The sequence below is a fragment of the Glycine max genome, chromosome 16 (assembly GCF_000004515.6).
Source record: "Glycine max cultivar Williams 82 chromosome 16, Glycine_max_v4.0, whole genome shotgun sequence".
NCBI classification, from domain to species: domain Eukaryota; kingdom Viridiplantae; phylum Streptophyta; class Magnoliopsida; order Fabales; family Fabaceae; genus Glycine; species Glycine max.
In genome coordinates, this window is record NC_038252.2 from 19,324,248 (window position 1) to 19,351,014 (window position 26,767).

Genomic DNA, 26,767 nt, shown 5'->3' on the forward strand with positions numbered 1-26,767 from the left:
AATTATAAATTTGGTCTCATATTTTATCTTTAATTTTGAATTTTGTTTCTCGGTAAAATTATTCATGAATTTTGTTCTCGTATTTAATCAAATCATGCAATGTTGGTCTCCCAGCTCATAATTGGACATTAATTGTTACAAAGGAATGTTGACTGTCACGTGTCACGTTCTTATTGGATGATGACTGTCACGTGTTATGTTATGATTGGTCAATGAAAACAACAATGCATTTCATCTTCCATGGAGTTGACATCCAATAAGAACATGACACGTGACAATCAACATCTCTGTGTAACAGTCAATGTCCAATTGTGGGCTGGGGGACCAACATTGTGTGATTTAATTAAATACGAGGACAAAATTCGTGAATAATTTTACAGGGGGACAAAATCCAAAATTGGAGACAAAATGGAGGACCAAAAATACAATTTTGCCTTTTTTAGTAGTGATATTTCAAGTAAAGATGGAAATAACTCAGGTCAAGTTTAATTAGTTATGATCTTGACTTGAATTAAAAATATAAAATTGACTTGGTCTATTGAGTTGTTATAGGTCTTTTTTAAGGCTTAATTTAGCCTATTTAAAAGCATGACTTAACCTATGAGCCTATTAAAAAGTTTATTTTATAATAAATATCATATTTGAAGGAAATCTAATATTATACAATAAAACTTTGAGAATTCATATAGTACTTTGTTATATTTAATATAAAGAAAGACACATACTTCCATTTTTATTTGTGCGTAAAAAAGTCAAAATTAATTAGCACTATAATATGATATTAAAATTCACTAATCACAATGATTCAAGTAAGAATTATAATTGGAGCACTTTAAGTATTCAACAAAATATTGTAAACAAAATAAGTAAGTTAAGTAAAATACCATAAGTTTCATTCAATAATCTAGTCTTAATGTCAAATACTAAAATAAATAAGAAATAAGAACCAAGGCAAGTTAAATATAAAGAAGGAAATTTTTAATTCCCAAGTCATCTCCCAAACATGAAGCAACGAGCCAACATTGAAAAAAAAAAAGATGATGAAACTCAATAAACCAAGAGGGGGTGAATTGATTTCAAAACAAAATGTATTTTTAAAAATAAAGTTACAAAAACAACTTTTGTATGGATCATATCACAAACAAATATATGAATCGAACGTAATCAATATTTAATCAATCCTTCATTAAACATGATTCTTCATTAACTTCCTTTCTTTCACAATCATAAAACTTGAATCTTCATGAAAAACTTGATTAATACTTGAATGAGAGAAAAAGATCATAAACAAGAGAAGAAAGACACAATCTTTTTTATACTGGTTCACTCTCTATTTCTAGAGAGGCTAATCCAGTTATCTAATCCACAACTAGAATTAGATTTTCACTATGCATCAAGAATCCTTACAAGAAATCACAACCAATCTACAATTCTCACCCTGGAAAAAGAGACTAAGGCACCCAACACTAGGGTCCTTTGTGAATATAAGCTTAAGTGAACCCTACTCTTGCCCAAACTAGAAAACTCTATTCTAGCGTGTTGTAAGCGATTCACGCATAACCAAAAAGATCGTGTAAAAACCATACACAAGAAAAACTAAGAAAGAGAGATACAACTTGACCAATCTTTCCACAAAAACCTTGCCAGATTGAGAAGGTGATCTTCTTCAACTCAAAAGACACAACTCACTTCCAAGAAAAAATCTTCAAAACCAAACGATTAAGAAGTTGTGAGTTACTATATAACTCTTCTCTTCTCTACAAAATCTTTCTCATTTTGAGGCTAAGATGTTATTTTCAAAATGTATTGAGAATCCTCTATTGATTTCTTCATGTATAGATGTGAACACAAGTTGGTTATTTATACAGAAAACACTTATAACAATCTGTAATTGATCAAATCTATAAGGTAATCGATTAATTCAATGAAGCAATCAATTAGATTATCTAAGTAATCAATTAAAGTGTTCATCCCAATATCTGAAAACAACTCAAGATCAATGTAATTGATTATATGTCCCAAGTAATCGATTAAAGTGTTCTTGTTCACCTCTGAACAACTAAATAAAAGAGAAGTAATCAATTAATTCACTTGATAATCGATTAAAGCAAAGACTCCTGAATAAATCAGTCATTGTCTCAAACAACAGTGTAATCAATTATGAGATATCGATAATCGATTAAACCAATACAAGACTCAACTCTACAACAACTCTGTAATCGATTAAAACAAAGAGTTTTTGCATGTGATGAAAATTTTCTAACTTAGAAAATTTTCTCCACACAAACCATGATGATGCATGATGCAATAGAGATATCAAATGTACTAATATGCAACAACCAAGATAACAACCAATTCAAATGTCACTCAAGAGAGTTGGTCATGTAAAAGCCAAAACTTCTTCAAAACATCTTCAAGCTTCTTTTTTTTTTTTTAGCTTTAAGCTTTAGCCTTTGGGTTGTTTACCATGTTGCTCCCCCTATCTCTAACAAGCATATCATCAAATCTTCAATGTGATTTCTTGAAGTTGTTCATCCACCTTCATTTTAAGGGGAAAAATGTTATTGGAATATAAATGAATTTTACAAAACACTTTAAATTAGTTTAGGAAAGTTAAAGAAAAATTTTAAAAACAGAAAATGTCTCAACATCTTACTTATATTTCCAAATAAGTCGTAATCATTTTATGAGATTTTCAAGGTGATTTCTTCAAGTGGTTGACGATCCACCTTCATAATGAGGAAAGTGTTATTAGAAAAATAAATATATTATAAAAGAGTCAATTAAAAATAAATTTTGTGTACCTTTGTTTTGCTCTTCAAATTGTAATTATGGTGAATCCAATCCCCACCGCATATGAGAGCTTCAATAGTTTCTTCGTTCAATCTAGAACGATACTCATCAATTACTCTACCTCCAACACTAAATGTGGATTCTAATCAACGGTTGATATTGGAACAACTAGTATATCTCTTGTAATCTTTAATAAAATCTAATATTTGAAGTTGTTATTCCTCCACCACTCCAAGGCACTAAAAGAGGAGTTTCCATTATTAGGAATATAAGTATTTTTCTCCTTAAGATAAACATCTAGTTCTGATTTCATTGGTGGGACTGCTTCCTTTTCATGCACAAGGCTCATTAATTGATAAAACCCAGTCATAACAGATGTATTAGGCACATGGATAGTTGAGGAGTTTATGCCACCAACACTCATTTCATTTGAGGATGACTCTTCATTGCTTAAAGCCGCATACTCATCATATAATTGTTGAAGAGCACTTCGTACCTTCTCCACATTCTCCTTAGAAATTTCTTCAGTCTTGTACAGTAAAGGGAAGCAAACGCCAATTATACGAAACTTGCACCTAAGATCTAAAACTCTAACCATGGACATCAATAAATTACATTCCCCTCAATAGTTGTCAAATTTTAGTTTCATTGGGCCTGTCATATCTCTCATGAAAAAATCTTCATCCTCTAATGCATTGTCAATTACTTGCTTGACCCTCCAAACTTCTGCAAGATACAAAATAGCAGTAGGATACTCACTGCCTAATATCATGTATGTAGCTAAGTTAAATAATTCTAAAAGTTTATAAACTTTCAGCACTTCTTCCCAATCTTCATTTGAAGGTGCATAAGTATAAAGAGGATCTCATTCTCCACAAGTAGAAAAGGAAATTTTGAATTTCAATGCAATTGGCAACATTTGGAATGTAGAATTCCACCTAGTTGGAGAATCAAGGATGAGCTTTCTTTCTTTTAGATGCTTTTGTTCAACAACATCACTGAAGGCCTTCAATCTTGCATCATTATGGTTAATGTACTTCACACTTTCACGAACATTTTGAATGATATCTTTTATCTTACCAAGTCCATCTTGTACCAACAAGTTCAATATGTGTGCGCAACATCTAACATGAAACAAATCTCCATTCAGAACTAATTTTGTGCTAAGTGATAAGTTCTCTTTCAAATTCTTCAAATATGAGTCAATGTAAGAAGCATTGTCAACCGACACATAAAATACATTTTCTTTAATCCCCCACGCCTTCAAGCACTAAAAGATGGCATCTGCTACATCAATTCCTTGCCTCAGAGCAGTCACCTTCACAAAACTTAAAACCCTCTTTTAAAGTTTCCGTTCCACATCAATGAAATGACCGGTGACAACCATATACTCAACCACTTGGTGACATGATTTCCACATGTCAGTTGTTAAGCTAATTTTGTTGACAGTTTTCAATAAAGCCTTCAATCGATTCTTTTCTGCATTATATATTGCTAAACAATCACTTCTCACTGTTTTACGACTTACTTTTTGAAAGTCGGGATTTCCATATTGGAAAGCTCACATCCAAACTTCATCCTCAACAATGCTAAAAGGGTATTCATGAACCATCATAGTAGTAGCAATTATTTCTCTCAGCGTCTCATTGGAGTATTTAACCCCAAGAATTAGGAACGAATTTGATAGATTAGAAGGCTTAAAAGGAATGATAGATTGGTTCTTTTCTTCAGCCATGTGCAACCTCCTTTCATTGCATTTTTCTGAATGCCTTCTTAGATGACTTGTGCTACCCCCTAGCCCACCAGTAGATAATCTAACTTTGCAATGCTTACATATTGTCTTCTTTCCTGCTCCAACTATTTCAACTTCATCAAAATCATTCCACACACTTGATGTTTTCTTCCTTTTTCTTAATAACATTCTCCTATTCTTTTTTATTTATATTCTTGTCACCATCGGTTGATTAGTTGTTGGAGGTAATTGTGCATTGCGTTCATCACCAACCATGGGAGTAGACATAATGTGATGCAATCCTCCCTAGGAAGGGACCAGACACTAGAGCCATGAGCAAGAGGCTCCAAGAGGATTGGGCTAGAGCTGCTGAAGAAGGCCCTAGGGTTCTCATGAATCTCAGGGTAGATTTCTGAGCTCATGGACCAAGGTTGAGTCCAATTATCTTTGTACATATTAGACTAGGATGTTATTATATTTGGTCCTTGTATTTAGGGCTCCATAATATAGGTAGAGTACCCTATAAATATAGGATTTTTCAACCCTTACATTTTAGGGCACCTAGACTAGTTTTTGTATTAGGGGTAGTTTTGTAATTTCACATGCACTAAGTGAATATTTGATGTGTGTGGTTGGAAATAAATTTAATTGAATTGGTAGAAGCTCAATCCAATTAGTGGGCTGAACCATAACTAAAATTCACTAATCATAATTAGTGAAATTTTGGCTTCAAAGTTTGGCTCCACAAATTCAAGTGAAATTTGAATTAAAATTCAAATTTTCCTCCAATTTTGTGTGACACATAGACTATAAATAGAGGTCATGTGTGTGCATTTACAACTACAAAAAGCAGTTTTAACATCGGTTTATTAACATCGGTTTTGGACAAAACCGATGTTAAGTTAAACGCGGTGACATATTTGTAAATAAAGTATTATTCTTAACATCGGTTTTCCAAAAAACCGATGTTAATGCATACACATTAACATCGGTTTTTGAAAAACCGATGTTAATATAAACTTTTTTTTAATTATTTATATATTTTAAAAAAAAACATATATTGCGTTATTAATTATATTTTAATTAAAAAAATAATAATTAATAAACAATAATAAATTCAAAAGGTAAACATTTAAAAATTAAACTAAATTTTTAAAATGAATTTCATAATTTTAATTTTATTATTTCATGATTATCATTTAAATATAACACACATTTATATAAATTATTTGATATTAGTTAATTTGAAAAAAAAAACTGTTTTTAATAATAGAGTTTAACTTTTATAGAATTTTTATAGAATATTGGTAAAATCAATTATATCGTAAAAAAATTAAAATTTATTACTAATATATTTTGATTTAATTATTATAAAAATAAAAAAAAAATCTTCATAAAAAGGTAAATGGAGAATATTGTTTAAAAATTCTATAAAATCCTACTATATTTATGTTATCGTATTATCTTTAAATTAAAAATAAATTAAAATATTTGTATATATTAATTTGATTTATTGAAAATATATGTTACAGTGGTTTAATTTAAATAATTATAGTTATCTCATATATTTGTAGGATTTAAAAAAAATGATATTTTCATTATTTCTAAACAAAATTTTCAGAACAAAAATAAAAATATTTTCATGAGACACGAAAATTATGTTTTAAGTCTTTAAATTTAGATTTAATTATAATCCATATGTAATTTATTTTTATTACATTTGTCATTTTTTTATTATTTTTAACCACATTTGTTAATTATGTGAATTTTTTGTTAATAAATTTAATAAAAAAATCATTTAGGAAAGAAGAAACAAAGAAAAAGAATTATATTTAAATAGTGATAAATTTTTAAAAGAGTAATTAAATTAAAAAAAGTTAAAAGTAAATGTTTTAAAATATTTGTTTAGATACATACACGCGGTAAGATCCGTGGTGTGGAAGACACTTATTGAGGAAGCCTACAAATATTGCTTTCTCTTTCTTTTTTCTTTTTCTATATTTTCAAATACATGTATTTGATTCGTATTTTACTTACTATGTCCTATTTGTCTTTTTTATTTATTTATTAAGATATTGTTGTGACTAATTTTTATCAGAAGACATTAATAAAAATAAAATATTTTCCTACATAATTTATTTTATATTTAAAATTAAGATTTAAATCTAAATCATTTGATTAAAAGATAAAGTAACAGTGATTGGTTTTATTTCTTCTTTTTTTCCCTCTGTTTTCTTCTATTTTACGTTTTAGACATGTTAATTAGGTGTTATTTAATTTTTGGGAATTTCTTTCTATTTTTCCTTGTCATGAGATCATTTTAATTTATATTTTCTTAATTATCTTTGTATGTCTTACTTAGTCGTTAATAAGGAATGCAAAAAAATTATGCAAAAGAAAATTTCTCTATTTTTTTTACGTGATATCCAGATACAACGTTAACTATAAGGGCCGGATATTTATAACATTTTATATATTATATGAAGTCTAAAAACAAAAAGGCACCATATATATTTACAAAAAATATAAAACATTTTTTATTTCTAACGACAAGTCACGTTAAGAAAAAAAAAACAGGTATATAAAACTCAGAAGAAATATATGATAACTAAAAATAAATATCACTGTATTTGAAGGCTCTCAGACATATTCAAAGCAAAATAACATATTGAATGTTTTCCTTTGAAACAATGTGATCAAATCTTCAAATAAATTAATTGTTTTTTCTTGAAAGGAGAGGACTTGATTGGACACCTCATTTATATTTTAGGGCCACCAAGAAGCAGCCGTGTGGGACAGTTTCTTTGTAAATTCGCAATTCTCTCTCTCCCGATAACGCCACAGCACAATTTCTTTGTATTTCACAGTACAATCAAGTAAACTTGTTTTTCTTCTCTTTTATATTGATCCTTTTGATCTATTCTGAACTTCATTGATGCCTTCATGTTGTATTTTTCTGTTACTGATTTCCATTGTTCGCTGCGTTTCGTTGAAATGAATGCTTTGTTTCGTTTGGGGTGTGTTTGGTTTAGACCAGAGAAATAAAGTAGATAGAAATAGAAGGAAGATAATTTGAAAAATGAAAAATAAATTAGAAATGTAATGATATGTTGTCTTGTATAGTTGAAGAGAAATAAGTGAGGAATAATATTTTTTTTTCAAGAAAATTGATCCCTAAAGTCATTTTAGTAATTTTCTTAACTCAATACTCTTAGTATTGGTTCTTGATTGTTTAGATTATTATTAGAATTAGCACGATTTGTGTATTTGTTCCTGACCCATTGTACGTTCATGTGGATCATAATAGAGCTTTAATTTTTATTTTATTTTAAAGCCCAATAATTTTTACTCTTAATGTTTAAAAGATTTTCCACATAAAAATCATAATGCATCGTTTGTTAATTTTATGTTATTTACTTATATTTATTGATTACTCCTTGCAAATTCTTGTAAGTGACATTTTCTTTATTTCCTATTGCCTTGTTGTAATAGGTGTAACAATAGAAAATTAAGCTGTGCCAATTTCCTTACACTTATGTTAGCTCAACAACTAAAATTCTTGGTAATTTCTCTCTTTCTCTCCGTCCCTCAAAATTGAGTTGTTTTGATTCTTGCTTGCTATATCTGTGGTGCCAATTTCTACACCTTTGTTTGTAAGTGTTTTCTCTATTCAAGGCAACCAACAAACTTGATAATTTATAATCATATAATGATAAAGAGGGAACTAATGTTAGAATCAAATAAAAATGTTAGTATTTTTCTTCCTCTGATTCTGGCTCCGCACACACAGCACGCTCACTAACCACACTCATTGGCCATTATTAACTAATTGAAACCACAGGATGTAGTAGGAAGATTGAGATTAGTTAGTTGTGTGTTTGGATTTTTATTCACACAATTTGGATGTACATCCAAGAAGCAACTAGTAGTGCGTGTTTGGAATTTGGTTAAGACGAAAGAAATTATATTTAGATTGTAAAAGTTATAATTGTTAACTTTTGACATTGGAGACTTAAAATATTACATTTAAAACGTGAAATCAATCAAACTAGCTTGTCAAAGTATGGTTAAATGAATGTGGTTAGGAGATATCCTGTTAAAATTGATTAATTATATTTTTTAAATAAATATTAATCATTAGTAAAATTAATAAATACTTTCTAGTAATATCATAATGAAAAGGAAAAATGATATTTGACTTTTAAATTAATAATCATTGGCAATTAGTTTGATTTTATTCATTGGTAATTGAATTTGAAAAGTCAAAGGCTATTGAATAGTGTATGAGAGACGAGAGTGAGACAGGAGGGTAATTTGGACTTTGGACATCTGCATTTGGGCCAAATGATGAGGCCCACAGGCTGTTAATATACGTTAAGGGTGGACCACACAGTCCAGAAATCCAAAGCATCCTAAGATGGCTGAGCACGTGTGGCTAGCTTGGATGAGTGAGTTGAGGGATAGAAAGAACATTAGAATTTAGAACTAGTAGTAGTGATTGAGTGCAGAAGAAGCTGCTTAACATAAATGGGATTTAGAATTAGCAGTTCCTCCTCTTCATCATGCTTTTGTTTGCAACGTGCGCTTCTTACAAAGGAAGTAAGCTGTGCCAAAATAGGTGTAACAATAGAAAATTAAGATCAAGAAAACTGTTCAACACGTACATAGAAGAAAGCATTACGCATGTAACGTTTCTTGTTATTTTTGAGTTGTAAATAAAAAAAATAATTTCTAAAAATAAATTTTATTATTTCTTTATTAATTTTATTATTTCTTTATTGTGTCTGAGTTTTAAATTTACATTTTATAATTTATAAAACTAATTTTATTCTTATTTTGGATTTCTAATTTATAAATCAGATTGCTTGAAAATATACAAGGACTTGGTTGGCCTTTGATCGTGGCTCACGATTGCTCTGTAACAATTATTTATTTTATTTTTTATAGTTATTCCAACGAACAGAAATTGATTAATTAATTAATTAATTAATCATACTTGGTTAAACAGGCTATCTGTTGAGAAGCTAGCTTCCACTGTGCTTTGGAAACTCTCCACTCCATGCAGCTATACTGAAACGGAATCATGGTATTCCTTCTAATTCACACCAAATTACTAGCTTGATTTTTTTCCCGCACATTAATGAATATATATATATATATATATATATATATATATATATATATATATATATATTTATGGTATTTTAGTTTAACTAAGAACTTAGTTTATAACTTATAGAACTGGATTTATGGTATTATTATCTGATTTTGGTATAAATCCTATTGTATTTGGTGATCATTTTGGCATTTTGAGTTTATTTAATGAAGAGTTAAACTCAGTGCGTTATTTCAGGGGCTGGTACATGTTTCCAATGCTTCCTCATTCCATGTTTGGATACTTTGTTTTGAATGGTAAAATAGTTAGGTGCTCTACTAGCTAGGATATAAAATCGACATGTTTAAAGAGCAACCAATATTGTATGTTTGCACTTCTTTTTAGGATATAAAAAATTAATTCACGAGTAGATCGATTTGAAGTTCACGTCACATCAGCCTTAAATTTCCATTAGAATAAGATATCACACCATGTTACCCTTCGAATATCAAAAGGTTCAAGCTCATAATAAATTTTACACATTTACAAATTACAAAACATTTACCAAATTGTGATAAATTTAAGAACTCTCATTTCTAGAATAAATTTAATATAATTTAGAATAAATTGTTCTCATATCTTCTGAGCGCTTATTATACTTAATCTTACTCTTTTTTTTATCATACGCAAGATTGTCTTATGTAGGTGTTCATTCAATTATTTCTTTGATTCTTGCTTTCATTTTGGACCGTGCTGCTCATCATGACAGGTACAAATGTTTGTTACCAATGAATATTTTTATTACGTGTTCACTGCCATTAATGACAATTGATATATGCTATACAAATTGTGTTCATGATGAGTGAACCTTAGATTCCCGTTTGAGATTGGATGCAATGATTCTTACGGACAGTTTGCATTAATCATTGTATTCAATCTTGAATTGTCTGTTTGGACAGTTTGGGGAGACTGATATTTTTATAGTAGATTCATGTGTTAAGGTTAAAATTATTTTGTTTAATTTGATGAAATTTTGGTAATGCATTTCTAGTTATTCTCTGAGTGCATACTTGATTATCGGGAAGTTAATTTCACCGATTTCATGTCGTGTACTTGGAAACCAATGCGAAATGCTGCCAAAATTTTGTCAAATTTAACAAAATAGAATTAACCCTGATGTATGAAGCTACCATAAAAGACGGTCTTCCTGAATGGGATAAGGTCACACCTTTAATAAAAAAGTGAGATTTTCATGCATCGAATAACTTTGAGAGTATGACCGAGTTATTACTTAGATGGATCGAAGTTGGATGAATGAAAGTCGCATCAGCCCAGAATATGAGGAAGGCGTCGAGCAATTCTTACAATTTGCTTCACAAAGAGGTCAACCGGATGAAGATGGAAAATATTATTGTCCTTGCATCAATTGTTTAAACGGAAGACGACAAATACTGGATGACATACGAGAGCATCTGTTGTGTGATGGAATTAAGAGAAATTATACGATGTGGATATGGCATGGTGAAATGACAGACATGCAGAGTGGGCAATAATCCGAACCATTTGATGTAGAAATGGGAGATCGCTTGGAGTATATGATTCGTGACCTTGGATAAGAGTCTTTCCAGCAAGCACATGCCCCTGTGTATGAAAGATTGCAGGGTGACTCAAAGAAGCCTTTGTATCCGGGGTGCAACAATTCCTTGACGCTATTGTCGGCGGTGTTAAGTCTGGTTAATGTCAAGGCCAGATATGGATGGAGTGACAAAAGCTTTACTTCATTGCTTCAAATAGTGCACGATCTGCTTCCACAGGATAACACATTGCCTAAAAGCTACTATCAGGCAAATAAGATATTGTTTCCGATGGGTATGGAGTATTAGAAGATTCATGCTTGCCCTAATGATTGCATACTGTACAAACATGAATTTGAAGAAATGTCAAAATGCCCTAGGTGTGGGGCGTCACAGTACAAGGTGAAGGATGATGAGGACTGCAGTTCTGATGAAAACTCAAAGAAAGGCCCTCCAGCGAAGGTGTTGTGGTATCTTCCCATCATTCCAAGGTTTAAGCGTTTATTTGCTAATGAGGACGACGCAAAAGATCTTACCTGGCATGCAAATGGGAGAAAATATGATGGAATGGTCCGTCATCCAGCTGATTGCTCCCAGTGGAGGAAGATTGATAGTTTGTATCCGAATTTCGGCAAAGAGGCAAGAAATCTTAGACTTGGACTAGCCAGTGATGGAATGAATCCATATGGAAATTTAAGCACTCAACACAGTTCATGGCCAATTCTACTAGTAATTTACAATTTTCCGCCTTGGTTGTGCATGAAGCGAAAATACATGATGTTGTCTATGATGATATCAGGCCCAAGACAACCAGGAAATGACATTGATGTTTATCTAAGTCCGTTGATTGAAGACCTAAGAAAGTTGTGGGATGAGGGGGTTTTAGTGTTTGATGGGTTTCGCAAGGAGACTTTTCAAATGCGTGCAATGCTATTTTGTACCATTAATGACTTTCCAGCATATGGGAATCTCAACGGTTACAGTGTTAAGGGTCATCTTGCATGCCCCATCTGTGAAGAAGACACAAGCTACATACAACTGAAACATGGTAGAAAAACAGTGTACACTAGACATCGCCGTTTTCTAAAAGCTCATCACCCTTACAGAAGATTGAAAAAAGCTTTTAATGGAAGTCAAGAGCACGAAACTGCGCGGACATCGTTAACTGGTGAGCAGGTCTTCCAACGGGTTGAACACCTTAATACTGTATTTGGAAAGACCCAAAAGAAGGATAAAAGTAAGAGTTGCATATGGAAGAAAAGGTCCATTTTCTTTTATCTTCCGTACTGGTCTAATCTAGATGTTAGACATTGTATTGATGTTATGCATGTAGAGAAAAATGTATGTGACAGTGTCATTGGGACACTCCTTAACATTCAGGGCAAGACGAAAGATGGTCTAAATACCCGTCAAGATCTAGCTGACATGGGCATACGATCGCAGTTGCATCCAAGGTCTGATTGTCGGCGGAATTTCAAATCCCTGAAGCTTCTGACAGTAGGACAAAGAAGAAAATTCTTCAAATTGTCGGCGAGCGCTGGAGGCAGTTTAAATCTGACTTGACTAGGAAATGGGCACTTGCAGTCGACAAGGACGGTGCGGACGAAATTGTCTGTGAAAAATATGGCATTAGCAAGGAGAAATGGACTCAGTTTTGTCAGACCCGCAGAGATCCCTCATGGGAGGTATGTACTTTGTCATTTTAGTTGTTTTCCACAACAAAATCACTTCTTATAATTTATTGTAATAATCATTTTCATTAATGTTAAAATTTTGCAGGATGTACGGAAAAAGGCACAGGCCTCCCAGAAGCAAAACACTGCCCCCCACGTATTGTCTCGTGGGTGTTATGAATATTTAGAAGAAAAGCTCATGGCTGAGAAGATAAAGAAAAGACTGGAAGAAGCTGCCCAGTCTGGAAGCACTGAGGGCATCATTGACCCTCCATCTCCCATTAGACGCCACGTGAAATGGAAGATGGCCCGCACGAAGAAAACTGGATAGATGACGTCTGAGGCAGCAAAGGAAATAGCTGACAGGATTGTAAGTCATTTTTAATTAATAATTGTAATTATCTTTGTGTATTTTGTGAATTCCTTGTACAAATATGTGTTCGGTACAAGATTCTTTGGATGAGCAGGCGTCACAGGGATCGTTCGTCCCCCATGGACGTCAGGATATCCTGACTGCTGCCATTGGGCGACCAGAGCACCCTGGCCGTGTTCGTGCTGTTGGAGCTGGTGTCACCATAAAGCAATACTTTGGATCAGGTTCACGAACATCCCGCAGTTCTTCCTCCATGCCTCTTGAAGACCTAGAACAGCTGACCCAACAAATCAAAGACCAACTGGAGGAGTCAATCACAGAAAAAGTGACTCGAAAGATGATGGAATCCTTCAGCCAGATGCAGTCCCAGTTTCAGTCTCAGATGCAATCACAGGGAATTGCACTACCTCCAGAGCCAGAGGTTGGTCCCTCAGGTCCTCGTGTCAGCACAATGGAGAGTTGTGTTGCTCCCTCAGGGAACGATCCAGGGAAGGGTGACTCAGACAAATACGGCCTATATATTGAAGAAAATCCTTCCCGCTTGGTTGCCCTAGGAAGACTTTACGAGGGATCCACAACAGTTCACAACATCCCTTTGTTGCATGGCCAAGTCAAGGTTGGTGTTGAGGAGGTTAAAGATACAGAGGCTCTCGTTCCTGTACCCACTGACGAGGTTACCTTAGTGGGGCAGACACTTAACACTTTCCTTGCTTGGCCAACACATCTTGTGAAGCGTTTATCAGAACAGGTATTTTACTCTGATTATATGTTTATTTTTCTCAATTAATTTGTTCACTGTAATCAAAACTTGCTAATTAACTATGTTTTATCAATAGGCAATTGTTTCTCCAGCAAAACCTCCAGAAAGCCCGGATGAAGAGGTCGATGATCCCCTGTACCTGATGACATTGACCATCCCACAACTGTTTTTGAAGCCGCTCCAGGTTATGTGGGATGCTACCATATTCGGGGTGTTTAATCAAAACTTCCCGTTGTATATAAAGCACGAAGATCTCTCTGAAATTGCACATGGTGGTCAATGTCTTAGCATATCTGTTATACAGTTATGGATTCTGTAAGTCATTTTAGATTACTATTAATTACCAAAGTAATTGTTTTAAATTCATACATAATTAACTTTGACTTAACAACACAGCCATCTGATTGAGACAAGTGTGCGAGCGGGGAATTCTGATGTGTATGGATTCCTCGAGCCACAGTCCATTCAGAGATCTGGGCAATCACAATTTGAATCCGAAAGTTACATCAAGAGTTGGATACAGAGTTCAAAACGAGATGTTTACCTTGGAGCCTATCTGAATAGGTAAGTCAAACACAATAATTGAATTTAAATAATCTATACTACTACAATAACCCATATTCGTCTCTACTGCAGTGGACACTGGCAAATGGTCGTCATTCTACCTAAGGAAAACCTAGTTGTCTGGTTTTGTTCTTTGCATAACAGGCCAGACAACTACCTTAAGGGAATAATTAACAGGTCCGTATTGTTTTCAATACATTTTCATTGGCATAACTCAACAACATCAATATTTTAATGTTCCTTATATTCAACACTAGTGCTTTGAAAGGACTTGATGATACTCCACAACCGAAATCCAAGGCTGCTGCTAGGTGGATTGTTGTTAAGGTACGTGATTTAAATAAAAGTTCTACTTATATATATTTTATGTGTGTGTACACTAATTGTAGTTAACGTTTAATTAATATCAAAATTTCATTATGTATTTAGTGTAATAGACAAAAAGGAATCACTGAATGTGGCTACTACGTGATGCACTGGATGTCCACGATAATCTTAGGATCTTTCAGGAATAATTGGGAGACGGTAATTGTTTATTACAAACAAATTTGGTTTTTTTATAATTGTTATTACATTATTAATTTATTTTTTTATTTGATCATGCAGTATTTTAATGAAGTTAGACCATTGGAAGCAGAAAGATTCAATGCACTTCGCATACAGTGGGCACAATATTATCTAAAAGTTAGAAATCAAACATAGGATGTTAGGCAACTATGTAACTTTAGGTTAATTAATTAGTTTACGTACTTTGCATTACATTTTTTACAATTGTTGTTTCATCTTAACATTGAACAACCTTTGTTGATAGCTTGTCTTTTGCTAAAATCTATTTGAAAACTGAATGCAAATGATATATGTTGTGTGCTGTGTGGTCTGATTTTGAATTTATAGGTTAAATTTTGGTTTTTTTATAAAAACAAAGACATTATATAAAAAAAATTCCTGAAAACAACATCGGTGTTTTATAAAAACCGATGTTAATGTGGGTTAACATCGATTTTTTATAAAAAAAAACCGATGTTAACTGTCAATAGCAACACATTCGTTAACATCGGTTTTTTGAAAAAACCGATGTTAATTGTCAATAATAACACATTCGTTAACATCGGTTTTCTGTAAAAAACAGATGTTAAAATTCAATAGTAACACATTCGTTAACATCGGTTTTTTTATAAAAACCGATGTTAACGTGGGTTAACATCGGTTTTTTTAAAAAAACCGATGTTAACTGTCAATAGTAACACATTCGTTAACATCGATTTTTTTACAGAAAACCGATGTTAACGAACGTTAACATCAGTTTTCTGTAAAAAATCGATGTTAACTGTCAACAGTAACACATTCGTTAACATCGGTTTTTTTTAAAAACCGATGTTAACTTTCAACATTAATATACATTTTCTGGGTGTAATTCATATTAGCAACATCGGTTATTTATATAACCGATGTTGGTAATTTTACGTTAACATCGGTTTTTGAAAAACCGATGTTAACGATAATACTATCAACGTCGATACTTTCATAATCGGTTGAAAAACCGATGTTGAAAGTCATAAATAACCGATGTAGAAAGCATATTTTCTAATAGTGATTTTTTTGAACTTTGATCATTTTGAATATTAAACTTCAGATTTCAAAGCTCTATTAGAGCACAAAATTTTGTGCTCTTCCCTTCCTCTCCCTTCATTCATCTCCTTCTTCCTCCAAGCTCTTATCTATGGCCTCCTATGATGGTGAGTTTCTTCTAGACTCATCTTCAGCTTGAAGTGGTGTCTCCTCTCTCTCTTCTTTCTCCATTCCGCTGTCATTCATCTTCCAAGAAACAAAGGAATCCATTGATGAAGAAGATCCTAGGTCTACAAGCTCCAATGGAGCACACATCATAATGTACCTATTAGTAGCCACACAATAAATGAAAAAGTGATTTATTGAATGTAAGTTAATAAAATAAAAAAATAGTGAATTATGTGTCTATCAATTGTATATATAGAATAATAATGCACGCTCTTATTGAATTCAATTAAGTTAACAACAACATAATGTAAATTTAAATAGGGTATTGAAATGTATCAACTTTGTATACTCTTACATACCAAATTTTTTTCGAAGGTCATGTACCGCGTATCTGTATCCATACAAGAGAGAATTCGAAATTAGTTATACTTATGGATTACAATAATACTTATGGATTACTTGTTTCTTTGTTTATTAATATTTGCATTTACTAGTTAGATTAGAGGATAATATCTGCTAAAGTCCTATAATCTCAACAATTATGTAGCGAGTCACCCCAAACAATGTCTCTTCTAACCATCATGTTATTCTTGTAAGAGATGGTGTAGAAATAATAGTAGAAAAACAAAAAACCTAAATCTGAATAATAGAGCCAAAATCAAATTGACTATAGAAAAAATAATAAAAGTTATGCTTATTGTTGTTTGGCCTGGAATAAGTCCGATACATCCAAAACAAGTGAACAACCAGAATGTATGAGAAATGAGAAAAAGGCCTCATTGAAAATTAATAAAAATTAATAACTCAGATTTGAAAGAGAGAGTGAGAGGAAGAGGGTTACCTTGCGTGTTTTCCTTATTTTGCTCTTCTACAAATTACAAACCTTTCAAATCTCCTATTTTGTTTTCTATCTTTTACGTAGTAAGGTAGAATTGGCCGTTGAGATTATCGAAGGAGCGACATTGTAATAAATGGAAAAAGGTGTAATTGTTTGTTGGGTGGGACCTATTTCATATATTGGTGGCAGTTGGTAGGTCCTTGTTCATGCCAATTCCCTATTTGCCTATGCACCTGCATTTTCCAATGCTTTTATTTAATACTCTCCCCATTTTAAAATGATAAAATAAAATGTTTAAGATTTTTTTCAAAAAAAAAAAAACAATACGCAAGTTATTCATTAAAATATTTTTTACTAAAATATTCTTCCTCTCTGTAGATATATATCACTTATAACTATTAACAATGATGCTTAAAAAATTGATAGGCACATCGCTAAAACATTATTTAGATTAATGTAATTATTTGAAACAAATCTGAAACAAAAGCTTTAATATCACATTGGAAATTAAAAACATTAGTCAATATAAATTTTTTTTTATTAATGTTAAAGCATCAGTCATTTTAAAATAAAGATAATATTTTAAAAATTAAACGAATCTATTATTATAGAATGAATCTATTGTAGAATGAAATTATTCTATTACCTAGCTGAGTGCATGATTTGTTCAGTGTGAAGTTATTTTTACTAACTTTCTTTAAGTTTAAAGACATTACAATAACATTTTCTCACTAACACCCCTTAATTACCCCTTGTATAGATGATAAAAATAATGATAAAAAATATAAGAGAAACTTTTATATATATATATATATATATATATATATATATATATATATATATATATATTAAACAAGCCTAACAAACTTTTTTTCATTTTATTTAAATACATTTTTCAAGAAGTCTGAATCTCTCACTTTTGTAATAAACAAACTAAGTCAGGTCAAAGACTCCTCATAGGCAGCGTGGCCATTTCCATCCCTAATTTCAAGACTCTCAGAACATGGAAATACATCTCATTCTTATCTTTAAAATTAGAATAATTTCTCATTTAATTTTCCTATTTAATTAATATTTGAAGTTGTTTTTTTATTTATTATGTTTTATATGTTACTTTTTGTAATTTATAATTAGATGAAAAAATTGTTAGTAATATATTATTTTATACATTACAATTGTAAATTTAAATAGGGTATCGAAATGTATCAACTATATACTCTTACATATCAAATTTTTTTAGAAGGTCACGTACCGTACCGCATGTCCGTATCCATACGAGAGAATTCCAAATTAGTTATACTTATGGATTATAATTATACTTATGAATCTGTTGTAAATACTTATGGATTAATTGTTTCTTTATTTATTAATATTTCCATTTACTCATTAGACGTACTTGAGGATATTACCTGCTGAAGTCTCATAATCTCAACAATTATGTAGCTAGTCACCCGAACAATGTCTCCTCTAATCATCATGTTATTCTTGTAAGAGATGGTGTAGAAATAATAGTAGAAAAATAAAAAATCTAAATCTGAAAAATGGACAGAATTTAAAATTAGTGAAAAATAATGGAAGAAATATATAATTATTCAAAATATTTTATATATAAAAATTGAAACAAATGAATTTAAATTTTAATATAATTGTTCTATTTTTGTTAGGCACATAAAATAAAATTATTTAATCTATTTATAACCGGAGTTATTTAGAGAAAAGCATATAAAAGATATTCTGCCACTTTCTGTTACACAGATGGTATAGCCTCAACTCCTAAACTGCATCTTTTATCGGAAGTGAAGCCCACGTAAATACCTTGCAAAGAAATCTTGGCAATGTCGTCGAGTATCATGTATGCACTCAATCATTATATTAATTGACACGTCATAGCTTGATGCTTCATTGATGTGATTGTATTCTTAAATTTTAATATTAATACTTAATTAGTTATATTTTTAGTTACTCAATTTTTTTAACTTTTTAATTTTAGTTTCTAAACTAGATTTTAACTGGTCTTAGTTCTTCATATTTCATTCTGTTACCTGTTTTTGTTCATTTTCTCCAAAATGATGATTTGGCATTGATTTTATTAATTTATTATATGTTGGTTTTTGACCATTAAAAATCATCAAAAAGTATAGACATAACTTTTTAATTTGAGAGGTGTTAGATGATTTCTGAAAACTTTTAGCCACCAAACATTGTTTCCCTAGTGTATAAAGAAAATTTGTCATCTCCTAAACTCAAATCGAGAAATAAAAAAAAAAATCACAGAAACAGATTATTCAAATCAACCAAAATCAAATAAAACAAACTATTCCAAAATCAAAGAAACAAATTATTCCAAAATCAAACCCAACTTAGCCCCAAACAACCAATCAGCCTCCCTCTCTTCCCCTTCCCGTTGTCGAGCGCGAAGCACAATCGAGATCTCATCGACGAAGTAACGCATCGGAGGGATGAGCGTGTGAATGTCGGTGTTGAAAGCGAAGGCTTCAAGTTTGTCGTTATCAAGAGAGTTTGACTGACTGCGGAGTAATGTCGAGCAAGTCGCGAAAGCAGGGTTCGTCAACGATGATCGTGAAGGCTAACAATTGAAATTATTATTATATTCCATTATTAAGAAATTAGTTTGTGTGTAATGACATTGATTGAACGTGTGGAGTTTGAAATTTGAAGTTGTTTAGTTTTCAAAAATTAAGTAATTTCCGGTGGGTGAAAGCCATCAGAAAATCATTTAATCAGAAAAAACACTCAATTAAAAGTAATTATCTGTCAGTTTTCAACTATCAGCAAAAAAAAACCGTCACAAAATATAATAAAATTAATGTTACGCTATCATGTAATGGTAATATTTAATAGTGATGACTAAAATTATTAACAGAACAAAAATATGGACTAAATTAAAATTAATCCAAATTTAGTTCCAAGACTAAAAGAGAAAATTTGGAAAAATTCAAGGACCAGAGATATAATCAATCGATTAATATTTAATATTATATCATACGTGATAACCCTTACTCAGAAGCTATAGTTTGCGTTTAGGCTTCAACCAAATAATTGGTGAATGAGTACCCATCACTATTCACCAATATATCTTAGCTTTCCCTCATCAAATTATGTTCTTGCTTCGTCCACACTAAGACCTGAATAGGGGATCGAGAAGCAAGGAATCTATTCTTTAAACAGGCATGCCTTCTTTTAATCATCTCCTTCTGCACCATCTATCACCTCCTCCTTCTCTTTCAAAACCATGGAAGATTTGAACACGATTGGCGCTGATTGTGTGGTCATATCATGCTGCTGCCAGTGCTTGATGCTTCAAATTCTTGTATTTGTGTTGCTGAAGCTTCCCGGGAAGTTGATAAGGAAAACAAGAGAATATGCTAAAAAGCTTCGTCATAGGAAGGCAAATAATGATAGAAGGATGGGGAGAGAAATGGGTTCTTATAAAGATGTTCTTCTGAGAATTCATGAACAATCTTTTAGAATTCAAGTAGAGATGGCACTAACAGATGGTGCAGATCACAATTGTGGTGGTTGTATGGATGAAGTTGAAAAGGTGATGGAGGAGTTTTATCAAAAGGGAGAGTTTGCATTTGGGAGCTTTTGGGGGAGGAAGGGGCCATGTGGGGCTCCTACAATAGTCAACGATCATAATGATGTTAATTTTGTGAGATATCAAATAATTGATTTGGTTGGTTCCTTAAGCTAAAGCTACGCATAAGCTTGCCACATATATGGTTCTGATGCTGCTCTGAAAGATTCGTTGCAAAGAATATCATGACTCTTTACCAAATTGATGTTCAGGTCATAGATTATGTCAATTTAGTAAATAAATCACCTTTTGTTAAAATTATCTTCTGCATTTTCGCAAGTTCTATAATAAGCTCATATACTATAATGACTAGATGTATCTGTTTGTATCTGTAGATTAAAAACGAAAAAAAAAAACAAAAATTAATACCAATACAACTAGACGTCAGGACCTCTGGTTTTCTACATCAGAAGACATCAAGATCATCGCATTCAATATAAATGCAACTCGACGAAACTTTTAGAGAACTTATATTTGTGTGATTTATTTTACAATTATTTACAGCAACATGATAGATAAAAAATGTAGGATAAAATAATTAACCTGATGATATAAAAAAGAAAAGAATATATTATAAAAAGGTATTATAAAATAATACCTTAAGCTATTATGAGATATTGAAAAATGAAAGATAAAATAAATAAATTAACCTCGTAGAGAAAAGATTAAAAAAAAAAGAAACAAATTATAAAAAGATATTTTATAAATAATATAATTAGAAATTTTATAACACAGATGTCATGATGTTTACCAGATTATTTAATTTTTATTTTTAAATTGAATATCTAATAAAACACAAATGCATATAGACAAGTTAATAGAAAGTTAATTTGAAGAATTATTTTTTAAAACAATATTTGTCTGAAAGGTTTAATTAGTGTTTTAACCTCTAGAGTACAACAACTTTCCTATTTAGTCACTGGAGTTTACACCATCCCATTTTGATTTGTTTAGTTGCCATGTTTTTATCCTCTTTTGATATAAAGTCAAGTTTTGGCTGACGTTTAAAGTTTATGATAAGGAAACAGAAGCAGAACACACAAGGATAGGAGTAGCAGCAGGGGTGCAAAGAGAAGGAAAGTCCAAGAGGGCAATTTCAAAGCCATCTTACCTCAAGGATTATGTCTGAGGATGAGGTGGGAATTTGGCAGCTGCAATCTTGCTTGGTGCTTGTCGGCTAGCAGGGGACAAGCTTAACAAACTCTGATTTTGTAATATTCCTTGTGCACAAAAAGATAAGAATTATGTTACTAAGGAATAGTATATATAACTATGTAAATAAGCAAGCAAGAGGAATGAAAAATTACCTTTATCTAATTTCTCTTCTCTTGTCCATGGAGGCCATGGTCCTCGAAACCAGTTTCTAAGTTGCAGACTCGTATCATTTGGTGCTCACATTATCTTTGTCATGCCAGACTCCACTAAGCCTTCAGGATCTTCCGATAAGCTGCATGATGCCTTCATTCGTCTCACAAATCAGCAACTATCCCTGGGAGAGTCTATGAATTTCATGACCCACAAAATTGATGAGCTCTTTCATCGTGTTTCCCCTTTGTTGACCACTTCACCACCAATTCCTTCATCCCTATCCCATAGCTCCCCTGCACCTGCATTAAACCACAGAATGAAATTAGATGTCCCACGTTTCGACGGTACAGACCCACTTGGTTGGATCTTCAAGATCAACCAGTTCTTTGAATACCACAGCACCCGCGAACACGACTGCTTAACGATTGCTTCGTTTTACATGGAGGGTTGTGCTCTGGCCTGGTTTCAATGGATGACCGGCAACAGTCAATTCACTTCATGGTCTTTTTCCTCCAGGCCCTGCAAACTCGATTCGCACCGTGGCAGTACAAGGATCCTATCGGGACCTTATTCAAGTTGACACAGAAGGGAAAAGTGGTGCATTAATTGTCGGAGTTTTGATTATAATCAGCTTGGGCCACAAGGGAGTTCCCTACCAGGTGACGCACCCCCTAGTACAAAGTACATACTGCCATAGTTTATACTATTTTCCGTGTCATACGAGGCATGAAACATGGGCACCATCAAGTGCAAAGATCATGGATGAATTAAAATCCTAAGCATCCTCTCAGAGATGTTTAAACTCTTTAACCACTCTATTTTTCCCGCACCAGGGATATCCGACAAGGTCAATGCACCCCCTATGGACATACACAACATACGACGTATGAACGTGAGCACCATCAAGTACAAAGACCATGGATGAATTAAAGATCCTAAACATCCCCTCAGAGATGTTTAAACTCTTTAACCACTCTATTTTCCCCCACCAGGGACATCCAACAAGGTTAATGCACCCCCTCCATGAACATACACAACATCCAACGTATGAAACATGGGCACCATCTAGTACAATGACCATGGATGAATTAAAGCTCCTAAGCATTCCCCTCAGAGATGCTTAAATTCTTTAACCACTCTAGTCTCTCACACAAGGGACATCCGACAAGGTCACTGCCTCCCCCCCATGAACATACACAACATGCACATCTCAAATCAATATCATCATAAATATCAACATCACCACATATCAATTAATGTCATCAATAGCAACATCAACAGTAAGTCGCATTCCGCATATACATATATTTTTTTCATGCCTAAGATTCACACTTCCCAAGTTTTCAAACAACACAAGTCAAATAAGGACAATTATTTTATTCATCAACAATAGATTTATCGCATCCTATTCATCAAAAGCATTGTTTTCTAAAGAAAAACTCAGCATGCAATAGGGACAGGCATGTATTCCCTTAGTTAGGTTCCCTAACCCTGACTATGGTATCAAAAATGGTAAATTTTATAATAAACTCTCCTCACCTATCATGAGCTCTTTGTCAATTCCTCTTTCTGTTACTCAAAGGTCTCTCTCGTTCACGCTCGTCAGTCCAAACGCAAGTCTCTATATGCCAAATTGAAGGAAATCAATATAGATTCCAAAAGCAAGGTCAATGACAACATTCGGGGTCAAATACGCCTGTCCAAACATAAAGGGCTAAGGGGTATTTCTGATTCTACAAAAAGGAAACATCATTTTAAAATTCCGATCACGTCAATGTAACCGGGGTTCAATGAATGCCACAAAATAACCTCAACGTTATAAAAAGATAACTTTTACAATGTCTTATTCTCTAGGGTTTTTCAAAGGAAGTTTAAAAACACCCTAATACAATACCCAACACACAAGAGACACTAAGAGAAACTCAAACTAACTAGGAGAAGAGTTTAGGAATGAAGATTACCTCAGAGAAGCTTTGAAATGGAGGATTGGGGAATTTTCTCCACTGAATCCTTAAGGAGGATTCTTGGGGGTTCAATGGCAAACAGCGACGGCTCATGACGGCCACCGGTGGTCTTGGGTGATGAAAATTGAGGTTTGAGGGTTTGGGTAGCATTTTGGAGAAGAGTATAATGAAAAATCGTATTTTTCACGCTAAGGACGTATATATAACCTGCAAATCATGCTTAGCGCACCTCTGGGTGCTCAGCGCAACTTCCTCTCTGTTGGAATTGGGCTTAGCGCACCTTTGGGTGCTCAGTTCCATTCCCTCTTTGTTGGAATTGCGCTTATCGAGAGATCGACAGTTGTTATTGTCAAAATCCCAACGGCCAGACTTTGGAAACATGTCTTAGGAAGCTTCAGACAAAATTTAAAGACGATCCAATGGTTAACGAATCTGGGATCGCGATTTTACTGAACTAGGTTTAGGCAAAAATCTAAAATCTCATAATTTCAACTTTGCTCAACAAAACTCCACATAACTCAACATCCACATCAAGAAATTCACACATGACTAATTCTAGTTATATTTCAAATCATTCAAGTCAAACATATATTCAAACAAAAAGCTAAACACAATCAAACATCGATTTAAAATTAATAACATTTCAGGGTTTTACAACTCTCCCACCCTTTTAGAAATTTCGTCCTCAAAATTTACCTGACTCAAACAAGGATGGATAGGCTACTCACATTTGACTCTCTAATTCCCACGTGAAATCTTCTCCTGATGTACCTCCCTAGATCACCTTAACCAATGGAATCTCCTTCCCTCTTAGGTGCTTTGTTCTTCTATCCTCGATCCTCAAAGGCAATGTTTCATATGTCAAGTTCTCTTTTACTTGTACGTCATCCAATTCGACCACAGGAGATGGATCATGGATATACTTATGGAGTTGAGACACATGAAAGACATTGTGAAGATTAGAAAGTGATGGGGGTAATGCAATTTGGTATGCCACAGGACCAACTCTTGTAAGAATTTGGAAACGACCGATAAAGTGAGGTGTGAGTTTTCGGGATTTCAATGCTCGACCAACCCCATTCCATGGAGTGACTACCAAGAATACATGATCACCAACCTCGAATTCCAAGTCTTTCCTCCTCTTATCCTGATAACTTTTCTGTCTACTCTGAGCAGTCCTCATCCTTTCTTGGATCAACTTCACCTTTTTGGTGGTTTGCTGTACCACTTCAGGTCCTAAGGTGAGGTCTTCTCCAGGCTCTAGCCAACATAGGGGTGTCCAACACCTTCTACCATACAGAGCTTCATAGGAAGCCATGCCAATGGTAGAGTGAAAAATATTGTTGTAAGTGAACTCTATCAATGGCAAAAAACTCTCCCAACTTCCCTTTTGCTCTAAGACACACGCCCTCAAAAGGTCCTCCAACGACTATATGGTCCATTCAGTTTGGCCATCAGTTTGAGGATGGTAGGATGAACTTAGTCTAAGCTTGGTTCCCAATGCTCTGTTCAGGCTCTCCCAAATTCTATAGGTAAACCTAGGATCTCTATCAGTCACTATGCTAGATGGCACACCATGTAACCTGAAAATCTCACTAATATATAGAGAGGTCAACTTTTCCAAGGAAAATTTGATATTAATGGGAATAAAGTAAGTAGGCTTGGTCAGTCTCTCAACAATAACCCAGATAGAATCCAAACCTCTGGGGGTCCTAGGTTGTCCTACAACAAAATCCATGGAAATACTATCCCACTTCCACTGGGGTATCTCCAAAGTTTTTAACTTCCCTGAAGGTCTCTGATGTTCTATCTTAGCCTTCTGACAGACTAGACATGCATACATAAACTCACTAACCTCTCTCTTCATGTTGGGCCACCAAAAATCATCTTCAGATCTTGATACATCTTGGTAGCACCAGGATGGATGCTCAAACTACTCCTATGTCCTTCCTCTAGGATCATCTTCCTAAGTTCAGGCACATTGGGAACACAAATCCTATCTTGAAGCCTTAAGACTCCATTCGATCCAATATTGAAACTACTATCTCTTCCTGACTTTATAGCTTCTAACTGAGTCCTTAGAAAAGGATCAGACTTCTGGCCTTCCCTGATATCTCCTAGTAACTCAGTGGTAATCCTTAAAGTCCTTAATCTCACACTGTTAGGAGTAACCTCACATGCAAGGCTAAGGTCTCTAAATTGCTCTAGGAGATCTATCTCTCTAACCATCAAAGCAGATACATGTAGGGATTTCCTACTCAAGGCAATAGCCAATCCATTGGCTTTGCCGGGATGGTAACTAAGTTCAAAATCATAATCTTTAAGAAACTCTAACCATCTCCTTTGATGCATGTTCAGCTCTTTCCGACTAATTATGATCACTAAACACCTTAAACTTGGAGCCAAACAAGTAATGCCTCCACATCTTAAGGGCAAAAACCACAACAGCCAGCTCTAGATCATGGGTGGGATAATTCCTCTCATGGGTCTTGAGTTGTCTAGAAGCATAGGCCACTACTTGGCCATTTTGCATCAACACTCCTCCTAAACCCATCTTTGATGCATCACAATACACCTCAAAGGGTTCTCTCGAATTAGGCAAAACTAGCACTGGAGCGGTTGTCAATTTCTCCTTAAGTGTCTGGAAACTATGCTCACACTGGGTATCGCACACAAAAGCTTGACCCTTACAAGTCAGTTTAGTCAAAGGCAAAGCTAACTTGGAGAAACCTTCTATGAATCTCCGGTAGTATCCTGC

General features: G+C 33.4%; 2 protein-coding genes across 2 annotated transcripts; one reads left to right on the plus strand and one right to left on the minus strand.

Moving 5' to 3' along the window:
• Positions 1-19,954: 19,954 nt before the first annotated feature.
• Positions 19,955-21,043, plus strand: LOC100798756 (uncharacterized). The gene has a single exon (XM_003547808.4). The coding sequence runs from the start codon at positions 20,393-20,395 to the stop codon at positions 20,852-20,854; it is 462 nt and encodes a 153-aa protein (XP_003547856.1). The 5' UTR covers positions 19,955-20,392; the 3' UTR covers positions 20,855-21,043.
• A 3,741-nt stretch (positions 21,044-24,784) lies between these two features.
• Positions 24,785-25,327, minus strand: LOC102659754 (uncharacterized). Its single transcript, XM_006599842.1, has 2 exons — positions 25,016-25,327; positions 24,785-24,931 (listed from the first exon to the last, which is right to left on the minus strand). Exons 1-2 carry the CDS (start codon positions 25,325-25,327, stop codon positions 24,785-24,787), a joined length of 459 nt encoding a protein of 152 aa, XP_006599905.1.
• Positions 25,328-26,767: the final 1,440 nt, after the last annotated feature.